Here is a 27,979-nt window from a genome sequence, read left to right as displayed (position 1 = left end):
ATAACAAATATATCACTTTCTTTTTCACCTTTTTCCAAATACACGTGGGATGTGGGCATACACCATGCATTTTTTACAACACGAGCATGATTGAGGAACCAATTTTCGAATTATAACCGAGTTGCCACCGAATTGATCTTGAATCAAACACCCACCCACTCTTTGATGCTAGTAAACCATCTTTTGCCGGGTAAGCAATCCTATTTGGTTTTGCTCATTTCTTTTGTTTTTAGGGTAATTCAGCAAATCCAGTAGCTTTGGTATTTTTGTCTATTTATTTGCTATAATTTTTTTTTTGTATGACGCTTTACATTTTCCTGTAATCTCTCATTTATCTCCTAGAAGTTGAATTCAGGTTTGAATTTGGGTTTAGGGTTTAGGGTTTAAGCTGATGAGAGTGATTGTATTTATGCTGTGGGTTTTGGGTCTTAAGCTAATGGAAACGATTGTGTTGTTCTTGTAGCGGCGGTGGCAAATTTGGGTTTAGGCTGCTAGGTACGATGACATGGATGATCTTAAAAGCTTAGAATATGCTGGTCTTTCTCTTGATTCTAAGGATCTCCACGGCCGAACAGGTTATTTATATTTTCGTTCTACCACATTTATCATTCTATTGTTGGTTTAAGGAATTAGTTTGCGCTAGGATTAACAGATTCAACATGCGATGACACTTTGTGGATTCATCTAGTTCTTTTAACGAGCATGCATTTTTTACTTTTCTTTTGTTTGTTTGCTTTCCTGGGAATAATCACTTGTATCCCATGTAATAATGTTGGAACTTGGACTGGATCAAATCACCCATCCAGAGGCCTTGCTTTCGCACGACTAGCTGTGGATAGTGGCCCTTTCTTTCTTCCTTTCTTAGTTCTTGTACTAGTTGGTCTCCATAAGGTTGATACTGTAACGAACAGAGCAATGATTTGCCATCAGGAGTGCTTTAGGAAAATCTGAAAAATATTTCTGTGGTTAAGAATTTTGAGATTCAGCGGGTAAGGTCACTTTTATATACCCTCGGAGTCAGAGGTTTGATAAAATTGATAACAATCTGTAAATTTTGTGAAGAAGGTAGAGAAGTTGAAGAGATGCAGGAGTGGTATTGGAAGAATAGGGATCTCAAAACCTAATTTATCCTGGAAGTAAAGAATTAGGTTTTCCATTTCATCAGAAAGTAGTTAGGTGTTAGGATGTTTGAGGACATGAGGGTTGAAGAGGTGGATTATTTGATAGTCTTGTTTTTATTGTATAATCTGTTTATATAGATTAAGTCTTGTTTTCAAAGAAAGGGGACGATCCCTCTACTCTTTCTTAACTGTGGATGAATCAGTAACACCTCCTGAACAGTAGATTCCAAAGTCCACGGACAGCACAAAAAGCTACAATTTTAAGTCATCTTTTTGGTGCAATGTTTCATTAGTTATGGGATGTGTCCTTCCCTCCTCCTTATTCTGTGGACTCCGCTTTGAGAAGAGTAAGAGAATCCAACTTCATGTTTTGCTATAATTTTGAAAACAATGGACATACTCTTGTTTTTTTTTTTTTTTTTAAAGTAGAGTTTTGTGGACGTTTCTGGCAATGTCATATTTGGTTTTCATCGTCTTTGAATTGTTGTTAACAGTTATCAGCATGGGGTAGCAGAGGATATCTTCCTGTTGCAGTTGAAGTTACCAAAACGCTTGTCGAAATTCAGCAAAAAGATCCTCAGTTTAGGTACCTTTTTCACACAACTCCACTCCTCCGAGCCTTTTCAGATCAACTTCTTATGTCCTTTTTTTCTCGGCGGGGGCAGGGGATAATGTGTTCGTTCTACTATGCTAACTTCGTGATGTGTTTTGTGAACCATAGAAAGGAGCAGTCAATGATTTGATAATTGTAAAACGAATCAATCAAGTGCTGCTTTGCTGTCAGAGGAAATGTTGGCCATGTTATATTGTATGGCAATCACAAGGTGAGCTTTCTTTAGTGTTGTGTTCTTAAATCTCTGTTCTTTTCTTTAATCCCTTATCGTCATGTGATGTATGGATTTATATGAATGTAATGCTCTCATAGTTATTAACCACAGTGCAATAATTTGTATAAACAAGGCCTTTGATCAACTATAATACTCAATTAAACCACACAAACTCTCTCTCTCTCTCTCTCTCTCTACCAATATTGAAAAACTGTTTGAGTTGTTGACTTATCCCAGCTGCATTACACTTTCAGCTATACCTGAAACCTTCCCATTCAATAGTATATAGAAGGAAACGTTTTACTAAAATTTGGTAGTTCTGAGAAAGAACTCCAGCCTTTTGAAACTCCATATATAGAAGATGTATAAGTTCGTTGTACAGATCATTTGGAAGATAGTCTTTAAGCATCTGAAGTTCTTGTCAGTAGTTCTTTTGATATTAGCGCTTATTATTTCCAATTTTTTGCATGTGGTCCAATATCCTAGTGGATAGGGTGTTGGGTTCTAACCATGCATCCCGAGTTCGAAACGCCCCCTCCCCCTAAAGTTTTTGATGATAAAACTTTTCTTTTTCCATGTTCCAGTCACTTTCTTCAGCCAGTCACTTTCTTCAGAAATAAAGTTTATCATCTCTCTCTATTTTCTGTAGTGTTAGTTGAACCAAACATGGTTTAAAGAACAGTATTGAATGGAATCTGGCTGTAGTTTGGAAGTAATAAGGAAAGTTTGGTGAAGTCACTGGGATTAACGGAAAATGTGCTGTAGTAGTTGTTTGGATTAGCTAAAAAGCATATCAGAAATTGACATACCCATGTAAAGCTAAATCGAGCAATCATAATAAAATTTAGAGGGACACTTGTATTATGTTACATATCATGAGCTATGATTTGGGCTCCTTTCCTTTTCCTTCTAAATGGAGAGGACCTCATCTTTCATTGTTATTGCCAATCATGTATTACGGAAAGTTGCTTGTCTTTACAATATGCTCAGACTAGTGTAAATCATAATTGATGTCCGTGATTAGCGAACTGCAGTCTCCATTAATATGCTCAGACTAGTGTAAATCATAATTGATGTCCGTGATTAGCGAACTGCAGTCTCCATTAATATGCTCAGACTAGTGTAAATCATAATTGATGTCTGTGATTAGCGAACTACAGTCTCCATTCGAAAGGTGTTACCAAGATATTGAAAAGTCTTAATGGGTTGTATTCTTCCTTCTCTCCAGAAGTTGTTTCTGTACTGTTGGAGTTCTTGTTGAAGGCCTATGAATCCTCAGAATCCTTGGAAGCGGAGTTACTTCTGTCTCTTCTGAAGACTGATGTATGAGACGGGTAATCACCTGACCTAAATTTCTTTGTATTTGTTTGTTCCATATTCAGATAGACTGGTAAACTTATGCTGAGGTTATACATAGAATCTTTTGATATTTACATGTTTAGAATTGGATTGCTTTTTTACCGGACATGGGTCAGTGATCTAGTATGCAATAAGGATTAGAAACAGCCTGATTTCCTGAGTTTAGAGAGTTTGTAAATTTACATGAAACAGTTTAATACTGGGATATGTTTTCTCTTGCTTCCCCTCATCAAATTACATATTTCAATCTTTGTATTACATTTGGTAGCTACTAAACAGGAATGTACAAAATACTATATTTCCTTTAGATTGGAAAAGCGTGTGCTTGCACAAGGTTCCAGAGCATAAGCTGCTGAATTAGGCTAGATGAATAATCGACATTGAGTATACAAAAATTCTGTGTAGGCGTCCTTTTCTAGTATAAAATACTACACAACAGCTTATGGTCATGGAGAGGAGCCGAAAGCATGTTCGTTGTTCATGGCAGCTAGCCAGATGCAGTTTTAGGTGACTGGTGTATATTTAGTTTCGTAGTCTAATTTCAGAGTGCACACACCTGCATTTAATTTGTGTTAAAGTATGCATTTGATATTCTCAGTTCCTAGCATGAATTCAACGTCATGTGTAAAGCTGGATACACAAAATCCTCTGCTTCACCAAAATTGAGCGTCTGATAAATTTCTCAAGTGCTCAAAACTTTAAAATATCCAAATGTTCTTATCCTGGTTACTATTCTTATGAATTTGTCTAGGAGGGTTTCACACATCACCAGACCATAGGGCAGAGGTTGAACACCTCTCCTCTCTCTTCACATGGCTCGTGGAATTAGAACCTCGTCATGAAAAAGATTCTTCAGCAGAAAAAACCATCTCCAAAGCAATTCTGGTTGAGCTCCCATGTAAATGGCTTATTGTATCAGCTTTTGCTAATAACAGGCTCATGGATTCTCTCCTCCATCTTGCACAGCTGACAGAGGACTGCTTTTTAGTTTCATCACATTCGGATACTGCAGAAGATGTTCTTCTAGTGTTCTTATAAATACAAATTATCTACATTTAAAGCAAGATGAATCATCAGTCAAGCGGCAAAGAAGCTAGAACTGATTAATGTCGCAAAATGAAGAGCAAAGAATTGAAGAAGACAGATGCTGATGTCGGAAATACAAACAAATGGGTTCTGCCCAAATGAGGGAACCCACGTCCGATGGGAATGTTGCCTCGAGCTATTGGGTTTTCTGGCTGCCTTCCTCTTCTGGATGTCAATAATGTCCCAGAAAAGGTTCCTGGATTACTAGGAAGAAAAGAGAAGTGGAAACTGAAACAATGTAGTGCCATGAGACCTATAAAACTCAATTTTGGTCAAAATAATATGTCCAAGCAGTCGAGAGTAAGTTGGTAATGTTTCTTACATTACATTTCAATACACCGAAACATGTTAGAACTTTCTCACCTTTCGATGTAGCACTTCATTCCGTTATCAATGTCCATTCAAATCTACAGCAGTGCAATGATATGATAGAGAAGGTACCGCAGGGGCAACCTGAGAACACATGAAGTGCAATACACAAGCGTTACATGTGATCTCAGGTTACTCATGGAACCTCTCTACCGCTTTCGCTTATCTCTGTACAACTTCCCTGCCTTAGAGTGGTCACATATAGCACAACTTAGGACTTAGTTGTGTACTATTTTCACTCCATTGTACTACATGGTTCTTTCTGGTACAAATCTTCTTGTTTGACCATATACACGTGTATTTATTATTTATTGGATTTAAATGTACTAGAATGTTAATGTGGTACAGTTTGATTATTCGAAATTGCTTCGTACAAATGCAGCTATGTACTTTTCAAGTTATTCATTCTGGTTATTCAAAATTGCTCTAGTAATCAACGGACAAGATTTCTCCACCTGATTTTCAGAATCCATACTATATATGAATTTTGTAATAATTCACATTCATAACACAAGTCCCAAATACAAACGAGTGTCTTTATTGACTAGAAATTCTTTTCTGCGCATGCAGGTTGTGCTCATGAGTTATTTTGTTTGGACCTTAACTTGTAATTTATATGAGTTCTACAACAAAGTTATGTGCCAAAACACTTGGGTTTTGGGATTTGGGGAAAAACTGAATTTACGAATTCAGACCCCTAGCATGTTCCAAAAATAATGTGTCACAAGTCGGGTGCATCCGTATTTGACCATCAACTTCTACGGGGTGCAAATTATGCTTGATGCCTAGATCCATCATACTAAGACGAGTGTTATGTGTCCTTTTTCTTACCATCAATGTCCATCAATATTTCTACAACTTTCTCACACATTTTTTTTGCGTTGTTTCAAAATTGTGACCTAATTTTTGTTGGCGAGAGTTAATGCTCTATAGGGATTCAATGCATGTTGGCATGAGTCAATGTGCCTAGAATAGGAATTCAGTATTCAGTGTTACCAGAATATGAATTCCATATTGTACTATATATTTTGATATTGTCCTCCTATTGAGAGAAATAAAACACGGAAAACATTCAAAATCCTAGATCTACTTTTATCTGGGTGTCGGTGCAGGTTTCGACCTTTCTGTTCCCTAACACTAAACTTCCTGTCGTCGTGCAAATTACAGTCGACCAAACCTTTTCTAGCTGATTTTGAAACCTTAAACCAACCCAAACAAACTCACACCACCTTGTGTTCTCTGGGCAGCGCCGATCCAAATAAAAAATTACACCAGAAAAACTCTAATTCATCCCGCTCAACAATTCCGCTACAATGGCTAAAGAGAAGTCTACGATATTTCATACTCAAACTGTACCTATCCCAAGTGGGTCAAGCAATCATTGCAATGGGAAAAAGCATACACAAGAAACATGTTTAGAGAGGAGGAAGTAGCTCAGGGAAAAAGGAAACACACAGGCCAAGGTAAAGGTGGCAGATGCTGGATGAATTAGTTCTAGTGGAGCAAACCTAGCCCGATAAGCCGAATGATAGTAATAATGGCTTAGTTCTTTCTTTAATCAACCAATTCTCTGCAATTGATGGTTTTGATGCTTCAGGTAATATCCTTACTGCCTTAGTAACATCTGCTGACGGTGTTACAGGTTGGATTCCAGAGCCACAAATCATTTGACATATGATCAATCTTTGCTTCACCTAAATAGAGTTTTGTAACTGCGAATGTTGATTTTATCTCTGTCACTAAAGTGAGATCCATACCTCTTACAAATTCTTTGTCATTACATAATGTACTACTTGTTGCGGCTCTATCAAATCTATTAAGAAAAGTATTTTCCATTGCATAAATGAATAATGTTTACACTTGGGTACTTATACACAAACTATCACAACCAACAGAAAAGGAAAAACAACCAAAACAAACTAAGATTCCTTATCCTCTAAGTATTCTCCCTTGTAAGTGTTATTACATTTTTATCCTTAATATCCCCCTGCAAACGAAACTGGGGAATTTTTAGTTGAAGTTTGTCTCGTAGAATCATGAACCTGGATTTAGAGAGAGATTTGGTACATATATCAGCAATTTGGTCCTGTGTTTGAACAAACTACAGAGAGACTTGATTGGCAGGAACATTTTCACGTATGTAGTGATAATCGATTTCAACATGCTTGGTCCGAGCATGGAATATAGGATTTTTGGCCAATGAGATTGTAAAAACATTATCACACCATAACTGTGGAGAAGAATGGAGAGGATAAGCAATGTCAGTGAGCAATATGCAAATCCAAGTGATTTCAGCATCTGTGTTTGCAAGAGACCGGTTTTCCACTTCTGTGGAAGATGGAGCGACAATGGGTTGCTTCTTGGCACTCTAGCTAATGAGTGAGTTGCCAAAGAATATGCAATATCCACCAATGGATCTTCTATCAAATGAATAGCCTAGCCAATTGGCGTCTGAAAAGGCTTGAAGAGATGCAGTCGTGGAACTCTTGGAAAACCATAAACCGAGATCAATAAACCCATTTAGGTATCTGCGAATGCGTTTGATTGCTTGTAGATGTGAAACTCGTGGCCTGTGCATGAATTGACAAACCAAGTTGACTGCAAAACTTTGATCAGGTCGTGTCCAAGTTAAGTACTGAAGTGCTCCAACCAAAGACCAATATTCAGAATCATTGTCAAGAAGAGGAGAAGAGTGATCAAGTTTAGTTGTACTAAGAGGAGTGCTACAAGGTTTAGCACCTTCCATTTTGGCTTTGGTTAAGAGATCCAAAATGTACTTAGTTTAAGATATGAAGAAACCAGAGGATGATCTTTTGACTTCAATCCCAAGGAAAATAATGAAGGGCACCAAGATCCTTAATGGGAAAAAGGGCACTGAGTTAAGTTATAACCTCTTGACATGCTGCAGAATCTGGACCAGTCACCAAGATATCATCCACATAGACTAGGATGAAAACCAATTATGGAGATCTCTTCACAAACAAAGAATGATCACTTTAAGAACCTGTGAACCCAAGAGATATCATCCACATAGACTAGGATGAAATCCAATGATGGAGATCTCTTCACAAACAAAGAATGATCACTTTAAGAACCTGTGAACCTAAGAGAATGCAAATCATGATGAAGTTTGTCATACCAGGCTCCTCAGGCCACAGAGGGATCTGTGCAGTTGACAACATGAGTTGGTTTTGTGGGATCTTTGAAACTAGGTGGCTAGTGCATAAACACGAATTCAGTAAGTGTGCCATGTAGAAAGGAATCACTTACATCTAGTTGATTGAGAAACCAATCAAATGGAGCTGCAAGAGTGAGAATAAGTCAAATGGTCACATGTTTGGCAACTGGACTGAAGGTTTCAGTATAGTTCAATCCTTCTTGTTGGTGAAACCCTTTTGCAACCAAGCGGGCTTTATACTTGTCAATAGAGCCATCTGGTTTTCTCTTAATCCGAAAGATCCACTTGTATCCAACAAGGTTTTGAGAAGAGGAAAAGGGTACAAGGGACCAAGTGCCAGTTTTGAGAAGAGCATTAAACCCTTCTTGCATTGCTGTGTGCCAATGAGAGTGTTTGGAAGCTTGTAGATAAGTTTTAGGAACATAATCAACTGCAAGATGAGGAGGAAGAGGATGTTTAGTTGCAGTTAAGGAGAAATCCATTATCTTATGATGCTTCTTTCCTTGATCATTTTTCAAGGAAACTATTCTAAAGTGTTATCTTTCCTTGGATCAAATCTAAGGAGGCAAAAACTTTAGACGTCTTACTCATCAACTTACATTTCTTGAATTCTTTGAAACCTTTTGCAAAGTATTCGAACTTGTGTTTATTCAAAATAAACTATAGTCCAACCGAGAGTGATCTTCGGTGAATGTCATATAACATGAGTAGTATTATGTTGTGGACAAGTGCCACTAACATCTAAGTGGCTTAACCTCAACAATTTTGTGATTCTTTCTTCTTTCCAAAAGAATAAAGATTCGAACATTTCGCCTCCATACAATTTTAATAAGAATGTATTGGATCCGGATCTAACGATCCATAGTATCCATCTATGACCAACTCGTAATTTATGTTTTAGAGGTATCACAACTTTAGTTGGGATTAGTCACTTCCTTGCAACCTTTTGGGTTTTAAGCATCATTATTTTCTAAACAGTTAACACCACCATATTATCTCTACTATAGAGACAATCAATTAGATTACCATAATCCAATATTTGATTAATAAAGAACAATGTTTTGTCAAACAAAACATTTATCCATTTCACATAGTGACAGAATTTAGTTCCTTAAAATTGGAATATAAAGACAATCTATGTTTTTCCAATTTCTTTGGTAGTTCATATGAGGAAGTAAGTACCATCTGCTTTCGCAGAGATCTATATTTGATTCACATTTCGAATGTGAAGTACTTTCTCTTCTCTCATTAATCTTCTACTTCTTATTAGCCACACTTTTACAACGATTGTAAAACATAGTTACTAATACGGAATCAAGCATTCAAGTAGAAGAACCAACTGTTTTGAACTATTCAAGAACAATTTACAACACCTTCGAAAGGTGTGTTCTTGACACTTGCAAGACATTTCTTGCAAATACCCCTTCCAATGTCCATCCTTTCATAAAGAAAGTTTGTTCCCTTGGAGTTAATTTAATCTTCTTCATTTGACTTCTCCTTTGACTACAATAGTCATGGTCCCTAAACTCCCACTATCTCTCTTGAAACTTATTTCAATTGTGTTGTACACATCAAACATTTTGGAGAGCATGTGGTTATTGTTCACTATATAGTTTACAATAAACTTAGTGAACCATAAGGATAGGGACACAAAGGTGAAGTCCTTGCCTAGTTTCCGTCTCATTAAGTGGTTTATCATTTCAACACTCAATGATTCAAAATCATTATAAGTCCATGTTAATGGACTATTTTTGTCAACCAACCATTATGTTCTAAACATAATTACAAACCTTCAAGAGTTGTACAATGCAACTCTCATTTCTTCATACAACAATTTGTAAGTGAAGAATCATGGCACATAAAGTGTCCATGCCTTTGTGCTTTCTTCTCAAGTTCTTTGTTCATTTAACAAAGAAACAAGCACTAGTGTTTGCATTGACTAAGGGTTGTTCAAAGCAACTATTATTTCTTCATACAACAATTTGTAAGTGAAGAACTAATAACACTAAAAGTGTCCTTGTCATTATGCTAATCTTCGTAAGTTCCTTTGTTCATTTAACAAAGGATTAAGCATTGGTTGTTTGTGTTGTCCTCTTCATGATAGACTTATCTAACATGTTCTTTCAATGATACATTACCAATAGAACGATTTTGAGGATGAGACTAGTTAGGTACATATACAATCCATTTAAGACAATCTTTGGGATTGTGTTACCAAGTCCGGAAACTAAAGCATTCGGCTTTTCTTTGTCAAGTTTTGGATAGCGTTTGCAAATATATTGGTAAACAAATACATAACGAATATAAATTGATTGATTTTAAGCCATTTGATTCGGGTCTTTAAATCAAATAGCACCACCCACTATTTTTGGCAAATTCCATATCCCTCATTGGAATTCGAGAGTTTTGGATGAAACTCCTAGTAGGGTATGGGAGGCTCACTATTACCAAGCCCACCTCAGAAGAAAATCATATTGGCTAGCGTTAATAATAATGAGAGAGTACGCTTACTCATTTGCAACAACCTCTTGCAAGTACCCATCTAGTTTGGCCTCTAGAGAATGATGCCTCAGAAGAATATCATATTGGCACCATTGCACTTAGTTAAGTCATTCCCACCATGCTAGTTCAAGTAGGGGTTCAAGAATGGTCTCAGAAGAATATCATATTGACCACACTCGTTGCCTACCTTTCACTTCATCATATGTTTATAGGCTTCTCCTGAATGTAAGCACATACTTTGCAACCCCAGAACTGGACGAATACGGTGTATGAGTCACAAACGATTGAAGCCCACCACGGTGGAAGGCCACGAAAGAGTGTTCAAAGCACTCTCACGCTTATCAACTTAATAAGGGTTTGGTTGAGGGTTTTAGGTCTCATCACATATAAACATACATTTTAATCTCTATTAAAACTATTTTGGTCCTATTACAACTATTGGTCCATATGATTGTTTTTAGTTGTATATAATACTCCCACTATGCTTATAAAACGGTTTTTAAAGCAAGAGTATATAATACTACTAACATAACCTTTGCATTCATTTGATGGACTATATAGTTGCCTTAGGGCCTTAGGATGACTATGAACCTTTGTTTAGATTCAACACGAGCCTTGTGTTGAATCTTGGTCTAGGGATGGTGATTGATTTTAGTTACGCGTTTAATCACATTAAGGCGTGTTGTCTTAAGGGCGTTGGACCCAACTACTTCATTTTCATGCATATCAAATAAAGCAAGAAAGAAGTACTACAAAGTAAAGGTGAGCTTATGCTCATTACAACATTTGCATAAAACAAATTACTTTAAAGTAAAGAAGAGCTTATGCCCTTTTACAACATTTGATCAAATCAAATTACAACCAAAATCTAATCTACACATTCCCATGGTTCAAACAAATTTGAAACGGCCTATCACATAGCTCAATTATATTAGGCTTAGGTTCATAATCACCCTTTAATTAATTAACACTTTAACTAATTAAATTGAATGCAACATTTTCATTTGGTTTTTGTATCCATAAAATTGATTTAAATGGAGCTAAACAAAATGAAAATCCAATTCTCATTTAAAGAGACAAAACAATTTTGTTCTCTACTTAATTTGGGCCAATATGCAATAACCACAACTTTTGGGCTATGTTGCAAAACTTTTGGGGTCACTTTGTAAAGACACAAAAGTCCACTACTTCATGTAATTACACTAGAACCCAAAATTTAATCAATGCAAAAACTTCATTAAAGGAGCAAAACAATTTGTCCTTTAGCGTTTTTGGACCTAAACGTAAAAACGTAAACTTTTGCGCCAAAGTGCAAATACACAAAAGTATCAAAACTTTATGTAATTGCATAAAAGACCCAAAAGTACTCCCATTGAGGGAGGGCCGGTTTTTAGAGAGGGAAAGGGAGTGGAGATAAGTCCACAAAAATTTGGAAATTTTTTCAACAATTTCATAAAGCCTTGCAAGTGGAATTTGGTTGTTGTGAATCATAAAACCATGCATGTGGTGTGTAAGGTGTGTACACACCCATCACAATTTCTATCACCTTTCAAAAAAAATGTTTTGGTGATAGAAAATTCACATCAACCAACACAAAACAAAGACTTTATGAAATTAACCAAAACTTTGAATCAAAACACAAAACTTTTTGTTCTTGGCAAAAATGTCAAGAACAATGAAGAACACTCATGAAAAAAAACTCAAAATTTTCCATGAACATTTTTCACCCAAAAACATTCCAAAACCATTCAAACTTTAGGGAAATAACATCTAACCAAACTAGGGTACATAGGGGTTCCAAAAGTCACCTTAAAACACTTTTAACAAGTCAAACAAGAACCCAAAATTCCACCCTTTGGATTTGGCCGAAAATCCCCAAAGTCATGGCATCAAATTTTAGCTCCAATATTCATGCTCATATGAACTACATCTACAACATTTGAGATGGCAAATTTTCTAACAAAATTTACATTCAAAGAAACAAGAATAAAGCTTGTAACATATTACAACTTTTAAATCACACACTATGAACTACAAAACACAAAAGGATTCACCAACTACTAGACCTAGGCTCTGATACCACTTGAAGGAATATTTTAGGGAAAACATGTTCATTTAAGCAACATCAATAAGTATGCAATTAACAATTAAAGGCGGAATCATGCTAGCATGCACTTAAAAACAAAACATTAACCATGAAATTCAAAGCCTAGTAGATTGGTGAACCAAAACTCAACTCAAAACAAAGTGAGTTGAAATTTATACCTTTGTAGATTCCTCTTTGCATAAGCAAAGGCTAATCACCCAAAGAGAGGGCCTTCATTCCTTGCATCTTAAATCTATAGATTTGGATGGATGAATAGGTTTCTCCAAGTTCCCAAAATAGGGAACCTCTAAGTCTCTTCACCAAGGAGAGATTGGAGAAGAAATGAGTGACCTTGGAGTAGTGGGATTGCAAGATGCATCCCCAAGGTGGCCGGCCTCCTAAAGAGAAAATGGAGAGACAAGTTCTCACCAATTTTCTCTAAAAGAAACCCTAATGAATAAAAGGCTATAAAGTCATATTTATACCTTTATTCATTTGAGTGGCAAACTTGTAAATAAGTCCAAGTTCACTACCCTAAACAATATGGCCGGCCATTAGAATATTTTGGACTAATTGGGCCTTTGTGAATCATTATTCATTAAGTTGTCATACAACTTAAGTTAATGGGCTTGACGTTCGAAGCCCATTGGGCCTTAAGGTCCAAAACTATCCCGAGGGCTTTAACGAACTTATTCGTTTGATTAATTAACATATTAATTAATCCTTGTCATAAATAAATGATTAAACCATTTAATCATTCTTACTCATCTCCATTGTTTCTTCAATCTCCTCCTTACACGGTGTGCGATCCATTAGGTTCCTTTTAGCGAGGCAGTGGGTGATTAAAACCATTTTACATCGATTGTGAATTGAAACTTAATTTCAATTCTCCCTTTAGTGATTACACACGTTTAGGGCTTCCACAAACCATGAGTGACACCTTGCAGCATATCATGGTTACCCAAGCTAATCAGAAGAGGTAGAGAAAACCTATTCAGTTTGGGATTACAAATGCAATACGGTCTTTCTCTAATCTAATACTCCTGACCACATTGTTTGGTTTGATAGTTTATTTATTCATGTCTACTATCCAATGTGATTCGTGTGCTTATATGATTTCCTTGAATGTGATTTAGAACGACTTTTCTAAATCTCATTCATACTCTGGCCAGAGATTCTAAATCATATCATAGAGTATTCTCCCTCAAACGGTTTGAAGGTTAGAGATCCCTTGTTGCGCATTCACTTGCCTCCATGACTAAGTGGCTTAACCCCAACGATGCCGTGGACACCCCGATGGGGTGACTTTGACATAATCAAAGATCAAGGACTTAACCACAAGACAACTATGATGCCTCAGGTCAAAGGACTAATTTGCATTATCCCAAATATGAGTTCTCATGTGACATGAGTATGAGAACTCTTCGTTGATCGCGTTCAGTGAACTCATTCTCTACTGAGCACCTACGTACTTGTCTTGATGTCACACACACCAATGACTCGAGACTAGTCACTCTCCCTGAGAGAAGACATAGCACGTACCGATCTTGACGGACTGTCAATGCCCAATTGGCAATCCTATGATCAGGAACATTTAGGATGTGTCTACGAAAGAATGGTCTCATGAATCTAACTTCATTAGATTACATTCTTCCAATCACATATTCCTTGGACTTTATCGTTTAAGCATATAACATTTAGATGAGACGGCTCAAACAATAATCTTTGCCCTTTATAGTTAAACTAGATTAGTTTAACATGTAAAATGTTCGTAAAGTATCATCATATGATTGGCTTTAGGGCACATTTCCAACATGGCATACGAGTTTGTCATATACGAGCTGGCACCAGAGTCTATGATCCAAGTAGGTGTAGAATGTGATGTGTTTACAACCATAGCAGAATGAGAGGATTTGCCACCATAGTTTTGATCCATACGATGAGGACAGTCACAGGCTTCATGATCGAATTGGCGACAAATCTGACACGAAATCTTCTTGTTTGAGGAATAGTTGTTGCGAGCTCCACGGTTGAATATTTGAGTAGTGTTACGAGAGTAGTTGTTTCTCCCAGTGTTGAATCGGTAGTTGCCACGATTTTGATGATTACCATGATTTGTATTTTGATAATTTTGCTCCACATTTCGACCTTGATTGTTGAATTGAGAGACATGATGAGCAACAAATGCTTGAGGATTAGGGTTTGCAAGCAAGGGAAAAATACCAGTTGAGGAGTTATACGCCTGAAACAGTGCAGCTAAAACTGTCTTCTTTCGATTAGTGAGTTGAATCTCTTTGCTCAATAATAAGCCGTGCAATTCATCAATAGTCGTAGAACTAAGGCAAAATTGAATGAAATCCACAAAGGAGTCAAATTCAAGAGGTAAGCCATGAAGAGTGACTGAGATTAGTTCTAAATCTTCAACAGGAGCATCGACACTCGCAAGTGCATCTGCGATTTCTTCAATTTACCGGAGATATTGAGCCGCAGTTGATTCACCTTTAACAATACTAAGAAGATGAGATCAGAGCTCGTGAATATGAGATTGCAATGTAGAAGCAAGTCGAGATTCCAACTTTGCCTAAAGTTCGGGAGCAGAAGTCACACCAACGATGTAAGGGATGAGAGATTCAGAGAGGGTTGAATTAATCCAGATGAGAATGTTTTGATCATTCTCAAACCAAGCAACATAGGCTAGATTAAGAGTAGCAGTTCGATTTCCTGACGAATCAAGAAGGTATTTGGGCGGCGCCACCATAGTTCCGTCGATAAGACTAGTAAGATTGTAGCGACAGAAGATTGGAGCACACAAAGCACTCCAAGTCAGGTAATTGGTAGTTGTAAACTTGATTAGAACCATAGATCCAATGTTTTGGATGGTGATGGAAGAAGAAATCGTAGAATTAGGGTTGGGAATTTCATTAGGAAGCAGATGAACAGGAGAATTCAATTCGGAAGATTGAGATGCAGATGACACCATAGTTGGAGATTAAGGAAGAAATCATGAATAAGAGAGAGAATAATTGAAGATTGAGGAAGAATTCACGATCAAGATCAAGAAATTAATCGATTGATCGAAGATGATGAAGAAGTTCAAGCGGTGCAGAGAGATGCGTGAAAAGAGGATTGAAGAATGAGAGGTGTCGTAAGACTATTGGCGATTGATACTATATTAGGAAAATTATTTTCCATTGCATAAATGAATAATGTTTACACTTGGGTATTTATACACAAACTATCACAACTAACAGAAAAGGAAAAACAACCAAAACAAACTAAGATTCCTTATCCTCTAAGTATTCTTCCTTGTAGGTGTTATTACATTTTTATCCTTACTAAAATCATCTACTGTAAGTTATTTAGGTCACTGAACAACTGGATTGTGCTATGCAAATATTTCATAGTTTTTTCTTGCTTTAAGACATCTGAACATGAGAAACCATTGGGTGTGGTACTAAGAAGAGAGGGTTATACTATGTGGATGATGCGGCATTGAGGTATGTCAATCAAGACCGTAGTTGTGACAACAACAAGATCAAGACAATTTTGTTATGGCATCTTCGATTGGGGCATGGTAATTTAAGGAAGGTAGTTGATTGGGGTATGGTAATTTAAGGAAGGTACTTCTGTCATTATTCAGTAATGTTTCAGACTCTACTCTTAAATATAGTGATTGAATCTTAGCTAAAATTCATCATGCTTCGTACCAGTTAAGTTTCAATAAAAGAATAGTACCGTTTGAGTTAATACATTCTAATGTGCGGGGTTCTTCCCCTGTTACTACACAACATGGAATACATTGGTTTATTATATTTGTGGATGATTGCAATAGAATGACCTATATATCTATATACTATAAAGCCTAAGAGTGATTTTGGCTTAAATTTTCAAATGTTTCACCGCATGGTTTGGACTAAATATTCTTTTCCTATCAAGGTTCTATAGTCTGATAACAGTGGCCAATATCTCAATTCCTGAACTCTCTCAAATTTTTCAAGAACACGACATCCTTCATGAGACTACATGTCCACAATCCCCATAACAAAACAAGGTGGCTAAACATAAGAATAGGCATATTTTGGAGACCACTTTATCTCTTCTTATTGGTGCCCAAGCACCACAGTCTTTACTGGAAGGATGTCGTTACCTATGTTGTGTATCTCATGAACTGGACCCTCCAAAGTTCTTAATTTTAAGACGCCAATGGAAGTTTTGGCCAACCATGTCACTTTGCCATCAACTCTTTGTTTGCTCTCACGTATATTTGGGTACGCAGTGTATGTACATCTCCAAAAAAATCAACGCAGTAAAGCTTGACCTGTGTGCAGTTCAATGTGTATTTCTTGGGTTTAGTCCCCAACAAAAAGGGTATCCTTGTTGTCATCTTTCTTCATGGCACATGTATGTTACAATGGATGTCATATTTTCCAAGGCTGTAATGTTTTTTACCTTAGATCTATACTCTTCCAAGCTTCAAGGGGAGATGAACAGTGAAGATTTCGACTGGACTAATCTCCTAATCCAAACCGTAGTGGCTAGTCCAAATGGACCGAGTGATTAACTAGGTTACCAGGCCTCAAACTTTGGATTGGAATGAGGGGGAGCGAGCCAAGACTTCATCGCCAGCCCAATTCCTAACGATGTTGATGATGACACAAACTTGCGGGGTAAAATTGGAAGAGAGAGTCTGGGTAGGATTCAGTGACCCTTATTTAAAAAAAAAATTACTAAATTTGATTTTTAGTAATTTTTTAAAATAAATTTATGTAGATTATCATAATTTATTTTATGAACATTTAACCTAAAAATATTTAGTCTCTGATAAAAAATGGATTTGCACATAATGATCAAATTATCTGGTCTTTTTTCTACTTTTCAAGTCATTTTAGATACAAATTTTAAATAGTAGATCCTTTTTATTTAAATCGTGTATCTCCTTTACTTGTAGTGATTTATCATTCAATGGATGACTGAAAAGTGATCAAACGATCAAATTTTTACTTTGTATATAAGCAAAACATTCAAAATTGTAGGACGAGTCTTCCTACACGGCGCTCGACTCCAGACTTGATGAAGTTGTAGCCTACCCTCGAAGCTCTTTATAGTCAGGTGGGAAAGAAATATTAACTATGCTTCAATTTTTTATTTAATAATTTTTTTAATTATTTTAGCCATTGGTTTTAATTTGGACCGTTAGATCTTTTTTTACTATTAAATTTGATCACAGCCTTTAAATTAATGTATTTAGGAATTATATTTTAAAATAAAAAGTTGAATCTGAACGCTGTATCAACCAACAGCCCAATCTTTATATTCGTCAGATTACAAAATAGACTTTGAGATGGGATAAGGTAGCAGACAAAGCTGTCAGCGGTGGGTCTCACCCACTGTAGCTTTGTCGTGTGCAGGAAAGTGGAGCTCGTCTGGGTCGTAGGGCTGGTTTGGTATTGCTGTGCTTTGAAAAAAAGCTGCTGTGAGAATAAGCGGCTGTGAAATAAATCAGCAGAGTGTTTGGTAAACTTTTTTTGTAAAAGTACTTTTGAAAAAAAAAAACAGTCTGATAGTGGGTCTTTTCATTAAAGGAGCAATGTAGCTTCGTGTGCTTTGAAAAAAAAGCCAGTTTTCCAAAGCTGCAAATAGTAGCTTCAACTTTTTCCTTTGATTTTAGCTTATTCTCACAGCAGCTTCCAAAATAAGCTTTTTTTTTTTTTTTTTTTTTTTCAGTTTACCAAACACCTAAAACCCTCACAGCTTTTTTTCATGGGTGTTTTTTTTTTAAGCATCTCACTCCCAAACCACCCCGTAGTAGTCTTCAATTTCTGGGTGCATTCTTCTCCATCGTGGGGGACCTACCACTAACCTGCCTTATTTTTGAGCTAAATCTACCCAAATTTAAATTTTGGCCTAATTGTTGAAAGAGATTTGGGGGTTTTAAAAATAAAATGTAGGTTTTAACTCAACCATTAGAGTTGTCACTTTGTACTATGGTTTGGTAGTCTTCCTCTTTATTTGTAAGTGAAGAATTTTAGATTCGATTATCGCCAAAGGCGAATTTGAATCACATTATTACTAACTTATTGTAAGACTTAGCCCACTTCTTCCATCCCTTAGTGTAGAAAATATTATTTGTTAAAAAAAAAAAAAAAGTTAATAACGAATTGTCCATATTGTGAAAAGTTGAAGGACGGGACTTAAATTCGACCATAATTGAGGAACCAATTCTCCAATTATAACCGAGTTGCCACCGAATTTATCTTGAAACAAACATCCACCCACTCTCTGACGCTACTAAACTATCTTTTGCTGGGTAAGCAATCCTATTTGGTTTTGCTCATTCTTTTGTTTTTATATCCAGTAGCTTTGGTATTTTTGTCCATTTAGTTGCTGATAAATCAATCTTTCATTCCTCTTCTAGAAGTTGGATTCAGGTTTGAATTAGGGTTTAGGGTTTAAGCTGATGGAAGTGATTGTATTTATGCGGTGGGTTTTGGGTTTTAAGCTAATGGAAGCGATTGTGTTGTTCTTGTAGCGGCGGTGGCAAATGGGGGAAGGGAGAGATAAAGTTGGTGATTCTCCAGTCGAAACGGCATCATTGGAGAGGGTAGAGGCCTTGCTGGAGGTACCCAACTCCCTTCTCCAAAGCGTCTGATTGTGCATTGATTAAGATATTTATTAGAGATATAGATCCTTCTTTTACGATAAAGATTTGTAGTTTGAGATGGTGGCAGGCTGCTAGGTACGATGACATGGATGATCTTAAAAGCTTAGAATCTGCTCGTCTTTCTCTTGATTCTAAGGATCTCCACGGCCGAACAGGTTATTCATATTTTCTATTGTTGGTTTAAGGAATTAACAGATTCAACATGCGATGCCACTTTGTGGCTTCATCTACTTCTTTTAATGTGCGCGCGCTTTTTTTATTCTTCCTTTGTTTGTATGCTTTCCTGGGAATAATCACTTGTATGATAATGTTGGAACTTGGACTGGATCAAATCACCCATCCAGAGGCCTTGCTTTCGCACGACTAGCTGTGGATAGTCGCCCTTTCTTTCTTCCTTTCTTAATTCTTGTACTAGTTGGTCTCCATAAGGTTGATACTGTAACGAACAGAGCAATGATCTGCCATCAGGAGTGCTTTAGGAAAATCTGAAAAATATTTCTGTGGTTAAGAATTTTGAGATTCAGCGGGTAAGGTCACTTTTATATACCCTCGGAGTCAGAGGTTTGATAAAATTGATAACAATCTGTAAATTTTGTGAAGAAGGTAGAGAAGTTGAAGAGATGCAGGAGTGGTATTGGAAGAACAGGGATCTCAAAACCTAATTTATCTTAGGTTTTCCATTTTATCAGAAAATAGTAGGTGTCTTTTTTTTTGGTAAACTGGAAATGCAATATCCGGGCAAAGATGCCAAAAGATTACAAGAAGGCCTACAACGAGGCAAACAAGCACAAACACCAGCTACAGAAACAGTAGTGCAAGAAGGTAGAAAGAAAATCATGACGCTGCATCTAATGCTAAAGTGCCCCTTCTCACACTACCAAAAACAATCAAGGGGGGCAAGGAAGCCCATCATTACACAAAACATGAACCAGGGAAGATGGGGGTCTATCGACCCAGATTAAGTCACATGCTTCCCTACAATGCCGCGATGCCAAGGAATCTGCAGCCAAGTTGGCCAGTCTTGGGATCCAAAGACCAGCGGCAATCTTGGAAGACCGATCCCAAACTGGAACACTTCCTAAGAATGGGAAAAGCATCCCAACTGCCCTTCCTTGCCAAATCTCTCAACAACAACAACAACAACAACAAAGCCTTTTCCCACTAAGTGGGGTCGGCTGAATATATGAATCCTAGAACGCCATTGCGCTCGGTTTTGTGTCATGTCCTCCGTTAGATCCAAGTACTCTAAGTCTTTTCTTAGAGTCTCTTCCAAAGTTTTCCTAGGTCTTCCTCTACCCCTTCGGCCCTGAACCTCTGTCCCGTAGTCACATCTTCGAACCGGAGCGTCAGTCGGCCTTCTTTGCACATGTCCAAGTCACCGGGGCCGATTTTCTCTCATCTTTCCTACAATTTCGGCTACTCCTACTTTACCTCGGATATCCTCATTCCCAATCTTATCCTTTCTCGTGTGCCCACACATCCCACGAAGCATCCTCATCTCCGCTATACCCATTTTGTGTACGTGTTGATGCTTCACCACCCAACATTCTGTGCCATACAACATCGCTGGCCTTATTGCCGTCCTATAAAATTTTCCCTTGAGCTTTAGTGGCCTACGACGGTCACACAACACGCCGGATGCACTCTTTCCATCCAGCTCGTATTCTATGGTTGAAATCTCCATCTAATTCTCCGTTCTCTTGCAAGATAGATCCTAGGTAGCGAAAACGGTCGCTTTTTGTGATCTTCGCTAGATTGCTCCGGTCATTAGTGTGGATAAGTATATAAATGGATAAAGATAAGAAAGCAAACACAAGATGTACGTGGTTCACCCAGATTGGCTACGTCCACGGAATAGAAGAGTTCTCATTAATTGTGAAGGGTTTACACAAGTACATAGGTTCAAGCTCTCCTTTAGTGAGTACAAGTGAATGATTTAGTACAAATGACATTAGGAAATATTGTGGGAGAATGATCTCGTAATCACGAAACTTCTAAGTATCGGAGTGTGGTGTCGTCTTGACTTGCCTTATCTGTCTCATAGGTAGATGTGGCATCTTCTCTGGAAGTACTCTTCCTCCATCCAGGGGTGGTATTTTTAACTGGTGGAGATGCACAAGGTAATGTATCAATTTCACTTGAACCTTACTTGTAGTTTCAGGCTTGGTCAAGCGCGATACAAACCATGGAGTAGGAGTCCCCCAAGTCGCCGAGCTAGGGGGTTTGCTGAAAGAGGTGACAGACAAGGTAAGCAATCAGAGCTCCGACTGATTGTTCACCTTCTCCCCATCTTGCAGCAGCATGAAGGATAAAGAGAAGAAAAATGAGAAGAGATGATATGAGATACTTTTGCTTTTGAAGAAGTAACTTTCCACAGGCTTATTCTTGAACTGAGCTGGAGGGTTTTCTGGTTTCTTCCAGAGTATAAGGCCGACTGAAGAATTTGAGGGTCAAAACAAGTCCATCAAATCTGGAGTACGTTCCACCCTGCTGATATGGGATACTTTTGCTTTTGACAGAGTAATGGATGTATCGGCACGTGTGCTGTTACGCTTGTCTCCACATGCTTCCTTGTATCCTTCGCACTTGCCCTATCTGTTCCTCAAGCAGATGCGGAATCTTCCCTGGAAACATAAGATGTTGAAGATGAGTACTCGAGAGCAATGCCAGGTAAGTAATCAGGTAAGGGGTTCCAGGCAGTCAGTTCCTGGCTGGAAGCTTGATTCCAAGTGCTGACTGATTGCTCTCTTTCTCCTTGTCTTGCAGGTAAAAACAAGGCCAAAAGAAAAGACAGGGAAAAAGCATGATATGGGATACTCTTGCTTTTAACCCTGATGATATGAGATATTCTTGCTCTAGTATAGCTTGTTTGCAGAGGTATTATCGGGGGGAAAGAAAACTGAATATTTCGAAAGGCTTCGTTGGGAGTGCCCTCTCAGATATGATGAAGGGTTGAGCATTTTTGCAGGTCTGCTTGTCCGTTAGGGATGGAGGTCGACATATATAGGAGTCTCCCTAACAACAAGTAGTAATGCTATTCCTTTACCCTGCTTGGTCATAGCACGGTAGTGGGAGCTGCCAGTTTCACATGTTTTAACTCTGTCAGAGCACTTTGAAAAAGTGGTCTGTGGTATCTGGCTCTCGAGATTCGGAGAACGATGCCTCTTCGATTTTTGAGAAAGCAATCATGCTGGGGGTCTGACTCTCGAGATTCGGAGAGCAGTGTCTCTTCGATTTTTGAGGAAGTAATCATGTTGGGAGTCTGGCTCTCGAGATTCGGAGGGCAGTGCCTCTTCGATTTTGGAGCAAGCAATCTTGTTGGGAGTGTTGTCTCGAATGTGAGTAAAGGTTGGGCATGTTTGCTAGTCTACCTTGCCACGAAGCACAAAGGTTGACACACAGGGACTTTCCAATTATCCAGCAATGGTACTGTTCCTTTACCCTCTCTTCGATTTTGAGAAAGTAGTCATGTTGGGAGTCTGACTCTCGAGATTCGGAGGACGGTGCCTCTTCGATTTTGGAGCAAGCAATCTTGTTGGGAGTGTTTTCTCGAATGTGAGTAAAGGTTGGGCATGTTTGCTAGTCTACCTTGCCACGAAGCACAGAGGTTGACACACAGGGACTTTCCAATTATCCAGCAGTGGTACTGTTCCTTTACCCTTGTGGGTAATAATATGGTAGCTAGACCTTCAAAATTTATGTGTCTAAACTTTGTTAGTGCTGTTTCTTTGCTATTCTTTTACCTTTCTTGGTCAGAGCGATGTAGTGGGAGCTGCAAGCTTCACGTGCTCAACTTTGGCAGAGAACTTTGGCAAAGTTATCTGTGGTACCCATGAGCTATTGTTGCGTGTGGGAAGTGGGTGATTGAACAGTAAGATTCATGTGCTTTCTACTTCACCAGAAGTCTTCGACAGAATGCCCATAATTTCTGCAAAGCTGAGTGTGCGTGTGACAGGTGCTGACAAGGCTAGAAAAGTAGGTGCCTCTTCGGTTTCTGAGATCGGCCCTCGTGGTCTCTGAGCAGCCCAGCTTTTGAGAAAGCGAGCGCCTCTTCGATTGATTCGGAGAACGATGCCTCATCGATTTTTGAGAAAGCAATCATGCTGGGGGTCTGGCTCTCGAGATTCGGGGAGCAGTGTCTCTTCGATTTTTGAGAAAGTAATCATGTTGGGAGTCTGGCTCTCGAGATTCGGAGGGCGGTGCCTCTTCGATTTTGGAGCAAGCAATCTTGTTGGGAGTGTTTTCTCGAATGTGAGTAAAGGTTGGGCATGTTTGCTAGTCTACCTTGCCACGAAGCACAGAGGTTGACACACAGGGACTTTCCAATTATCCAGCAATGGTACGGTTCCTTTACCCTCTCTTCGATTTTTAAGAAAGTAGTCATGTTGGGAGTCTGGCTCTCTAGATTCGGAGGACGGTGCCTCTTCGATTTTGGAGCAAGCAATCTTATTGGGAGTGTTTTCTCGAATGTGAGTAAAGGTTGGGCATGTTTGCTAGTTTACCTTGCCACGAAGCACAGAGGTTGACACACAGGGACTTTCCAATTATCCAGCAGTGGTACTGTTCCTTTACCCTTGTGGGTAATAATATGGTAGCTAGACCTTCAAAATTTATGGGTCTAAACTTTGTTAGTGCTGTTTCTTTGCTATTCTTTTACCCTTCTTGGTCAGAGCGATGTAGTGGGAGCTGCAAGCTTCACGTGCTCAACTTTGGCAGAGAACTTTGGCAAAGTTATCTGTGGTACCCATGAGCTATTGTTGCGTGTGGGAAGTGGGTGATTGAACAGTAAGATTCATGTGTTTTCTACCTCCCCAGAAGTCTTTGACAGAATGCCCATAATTTTCGCAAAGCAAAGCTGAGTGTGCGTGTGACAGGTTCTGACAAGGTTGGAAAAGTAGGTGCCTCTTCGATTTCTGAGATCGGCCCTCGTGGTCTCTGGGGAGCCCAGCTTTTGAGAAAGCGAGCGCCTCTTCGATTTCTGAGATCGGCCTTCGTGGTCTTTGAGCAGCCCAACTTTTGAGAAAGCAAACGCCTCTTCGATTTCTGAGATCAACCCTCGTGATCTCTAAGCAGCCCAGCTTTTGAGAAAGCAAACGCCTCTTCGATTTCTGAGCAGGCGCCTCTTCGATTTCTGAAGCTCCGTCGAGTGCAGATTTTTATAGGGGCTGGCATTAAGTTCCAAAGCACACTTGAATCTCCACCAGTAGAAGCTTCATTCTTGCACTTCTAAGATCTTGATTTGTCCGACCTCTTCTCTCTTCAACACCTTTGAAAATGTCTGGCCCCTCCGACCGTCGTTTTGACTTGAACCTTGTTGAAGAGGCAGCCCCGCCTTCTCCAGACAACATATGGCGCCCATCCTTCGTCTCCCCTACTGGTCCTCTTACCGTTGGGGATTCCGTGATGAAGAATGATATGACCGCTGCGGTGGTGGCCAGGAACCTTCTCACTCCCAAAGATAACAGACTACTTTCTAAACGGTCTGATGAGTTAGCTGTTAAGGATTCGCTGGCTCTCAGTGTTCAGTGTGCAGGTTCTGTGTCTAATATGGCCCAACGCCTATTTGCTCGAACCCGCCAAGTTGAATCATTGGCGGCTGAAGTGATGAGTCTCAAACAGGAGATTAGAGGGCTCAAGCATGAGAATAAACAGTTGCACCGGCTCGCACATGACTATGCTACAAACATGAAGAGGAAGCTTGACCAGATGAAGGAAACTGATGGTCAGGTTTTACTTGATCATCAGAGATTTGTGGGTTTGTTCCAAAGGCATTTATTGCCTTCGTCTTCTGGGGCTGTACCGCGTAATGAAGCTCCAAATGATCAACCTCTGATGCCTCCTCCTTCTAGGGTTCTGTCCAGTACTGAGGCTCCAAATGATCCCCCTCCGGTGGCTTCTCTTTCTGGGGCTCTACCGACTGCTGAGACTTCTCCTAAACAACCTTTGTGAAGGCTCCCTCTTGTGTGTTTATTTTGACTCATGTATATGTACATATTTGTAGCTTATCGGGGATATCAATAAATAAGCTTTTCTTCATTTCAACGTATTGTGTTAATGTGATCCGATTCCACAATTATCAAGTCCCACCCTCTACTAGCCCCCAGCTTGCACCCATGCAAAATAGCCAAAGCCTCCGCCATTGCAACACCATTAGCCTTTATACGGTACCTTAGGATATTTGAGAATATGAGGGTTGAAGAGGTGGATTATTTGATAGTCTTGTTTTTATTGTATAATTTGTTTATAGATAAAGTTTTGTTTTCAAAGAAAGGGGATGATCCCTCTACTCCTTAAATGTGGGTGAATCAGTAACACCTCCTGAACAGTAGATTCCAAAGTCCAAGGATACCACAAAAATCTAAAATTTTAAGTCATCTTTCTGGTTCAATGTTGCATTAGTTATGGGTTGCGTCCTTCCCTCTTCCTTATTCTTCTTTGCAGACTTCGTCTCCTTCGGTTCTTCTTTTCTTCCCTAACAGGACTTTAACTGACATTTGACATGTGGCAGTGAATATTCCTTTGTTTCTTGGATAAGTGGCTTTACTTTTGGCTTCGGCTGAGATTTTTATTATTGGGTTGATTATTAGTGTATGTCCTCCCAATTAAGGAGGCGTGTTAGTTACTTTGAAATTTATCATATGCTGAGCTAGATTTTGTGTTTATGCAGTATGCAACGAACATCCTCTTCTTTTCCTTTCACCAAATTTCCAAATTCTATTATTTCCTTGCTTCTGAGATGTTTATGGTTTCTAAACTAGTTCAAACAGCTGACCAAAATGAAATTTCATTCCTTGATAAGAATTAATAAAGCATAACAAAGCCTTCAGAAATTGATGGTTTTTAATATGTCATGTTGCTACTGTAAAGCTTTAAGTGAGAAATTATTATTTGTTAGGCTTAGTTTTCTGCCGTCATCTTCTTTTGGTTCTTGGTCAAGGATTTGTAGATTATGACATTCATACAGGGAAGCTAATATAATTTATGCTCGCAAAAACAAGTACTTCTAAGTTGAATTTCAAGACTTTGATGTGAATGTTTATTTTTTTTTCCATTTTTAATTGTTATAGTTAGTGATAATTAAGCTATAGGTCATCTGCAGCGAATGCAAAACTGTGTTTGAATTAGTTTTGGTTTAACTGCAGCACTGCACATGGCTTCTGCTAATGGGCATCTTCAGATTGTGGAGTATCTAATCAGCAGAGGAGTGGTGAGGTTTTTTACTTTGATACTCTTTTGATTGATTGAAGTGGGGATAATGGTTTTAACTATTTACTTAGTGTTTTACATGGATAGCATGTAATTGATTTAGAGATAATATCATCACTCTGATCTTATGCCATGAGTATGACTAGCTAGCTCCGAAAGAAAGAAAGAATGAAAAAGGTCAATTTTCATCATAAAAGTTGACCATTTGTTGGATGAGCATTCATCGTAAGAATACATTTTCGGATGTGTATTTAATTATTGATTGGCTTCTTAATGCAGAAAGTTAGTCAAGCTAATTCAAGGTTTTTAATCTATGTTTGATGCATAATCGTCCAAACTAAACACCCCAAGGTCGGTTGTGACTTATTTAAAATGATATGTAATAATGTTTAAGGTCAATTAGGAAAAGTGGTCGAAGACGTGAAGTATTGGAAAAGATTGACCGCGTGTTGTCCATCTTCTAGTTGTGATATGTCGTTATGGTAAATTCTAATTAGTTTGTATTGCTCGTGTAAGGATCTGAATGCTACAAATGAGGAGATGAATACACCTCTGCACTGGGCTTGCCTGAATGGACATGTTGAGGTTATTATTTTGGTTGCTAGGCAGTGGGCGCAGTTATATTCACTTGTGCCACTTCATTGTTTAACGTTTTTGCCTTTGCAGGTGATTAAGAAATTGATCTTAGCAGGAGCAAATCTTAGTGTATTAAACAGGTAAGCATTGTAGCACGTTAACTAAACCCTGAACTTATTTGAAAAAACAAGTTTATACACAGTTTACCATAACAACGGTTGTGGCGTTGTTATCTTCAGCTACGAAAGGACTCCAGTTGATGAAGCAGTGAGCAGGGGAAAGATGGATGTTCTGGATGCCGTTAATGTAGCGGCTGCCCAAGTAGAGCTTCGTGACGTCAGCGTGTCCTAGTGTGCTATTGAGCCCCCTAATGAAAATGATTTATGATAATAGTGATGGATGTTATCTTCTTGTAGAATGCAAGCTTTGATATGAAATAATGAAGGTTTTGGGATAGCTGTAAAACTAGAGAGGGTCAAATGCGTCTTTGGCCACTGTGTTATTGCCTTCATCTCTGTTTTGGTCATTGTAGTTTTATCGAGTACAATTTTGAATGATAGAGAGTAATGGGTGGATTTAGAAAATTGTCCCTAAATTTATTTTTAGGAAAACTAATCAAACATGTTTCAAAAACTTTCAATCTTAACCAAAATTATTTGAATAACTTTATTTAATGGTTAAAACAAACCTAACGTCAAACCAGTTTAATAAAATTGGCCCAAGTAATGAGTTTTTTATTTTACCCTAATGGCAAACCTTGCCCTTGTTTATTTGGTCCGTTTCACTTTAGATGAATACAATTTCTACATACCTCATATTCCTGTTCTCTTTGCTATTTCCTCATTTCATTGCTATTTCCTCATTTCATCAGCCTAGTCGACGATCTTCTTATCTGTTAAATCAGCGAGATACCATCTCACTTGATTCTATGGTTCTCCGAATGACTAGTAATTTTCTCTTCAAACTAAATCAAGATCTAACTACGCCTCCATGGGAAGCAAAGGCCAA

General features: G+C 38.3%; 1 protein-coding gene and 1 long non-coding RNA gene across 6 annotated transcripts; one reads left to right on the top strand and one right to left on the bottom strand.

Annotated features, from left to right (window-relative positions):
• The first annotated feature begins 120 nt into the window (after positions 1-120).
• LOC103407894 (ankyrin repeat-containing protein P16F5.05c) lies at positions 121-27,555 on the top strand. 5 transcript variants are annotated; one of them, XM_070819147.1, is made up of 8 exons: positions 221-271; positions 18,903-18,956; positions 19,058-19,147; positions 19,257-19,344; positions 26,332-26,396; positions 26,912-26,980; positions 27,062-27,111; positions 27,211-27,555. In XM_070819147.1, exons 3-8 carry the CDS (start codon positions 19,070-19,072, stop codon positions 27,320-27,322), a joined length of 462 nt encoding a protein of 153 aa, XP_070675248.1. In that variant the 5' UTR covers positions 221-271; positions 18,903-18,956; positions 19,058-19,069; the 3' UTR covers positions 27,323-27,555. The 5 variants fall into 5 exon arrangements, with proteins under 5 accessions (XP_070675249.1, XP_070675248.1, XP_070675250.1 ...); XM_070819148.1 differs by lacking the exons at positions 221-271; positions 18,903-18,956 and adding an exon at positions 121-190; XM_070819149.1 differs by lacking the exons at positions 221-271; positions 18,903-18,956 and adding an exon at positions 337-355.
• LOC139194472 (uncharacterized) lies at positions 3,486-4,936 on the bottom strand. Its single transcript, XR_011579341.1, has 2 exons — positions 4,757-4,936; positions 3,486-4,646 (listed from the first exon to the last, which is right to left on the bottom strand). It is a non-coding gene; the product is annotated as an uncharacterized lncRNA (long non-coding RNA).
• Positions 27,556-27,979: the final 424 nt, after the last annotated feature.

The sequence above is a fragment of the Malus domestica genome, chromosome 03 (assembly GCF_042453785.1).
Source record: "Malus domestica chromosome 03, GDT2T_hap1".
Classification (NCBI taxonomy): Eukaryota; Viridiplantae; Streptophyta; class Magnoliopsida; order Rosales; family Rosaceae; genus Malus; species Malus domestica.
The sequence above is the reverse complement of the archived record's forward strand: the minus strand, read 5'-3'. Positions and strand labels throughout refer to the sequence as shown.

Coding starts and splice junctions, on each gene's coding strand:
- LOC103407894 (XM_070819148.1), top strand. CDS start 19,070: ATGGGGGAAGGGAGAGATAAAGTTGGTGATTCTCCAGTCGAAACGGCA. Junction 26,397..26,911: donor ATCTAATCAGCAGAGGAGTG/GTGAGGTTTTTT, acceptor TGCTCGTGTAAG/GATCTGAATGCTACAAATGA. Junction 27,112..27,210: donor AATCTTAGTGTATTAAACAG/GTAAGCATTGTA, acceptor TGTTATCTTCAG/CTACGAAAGGACTCCAGTTG.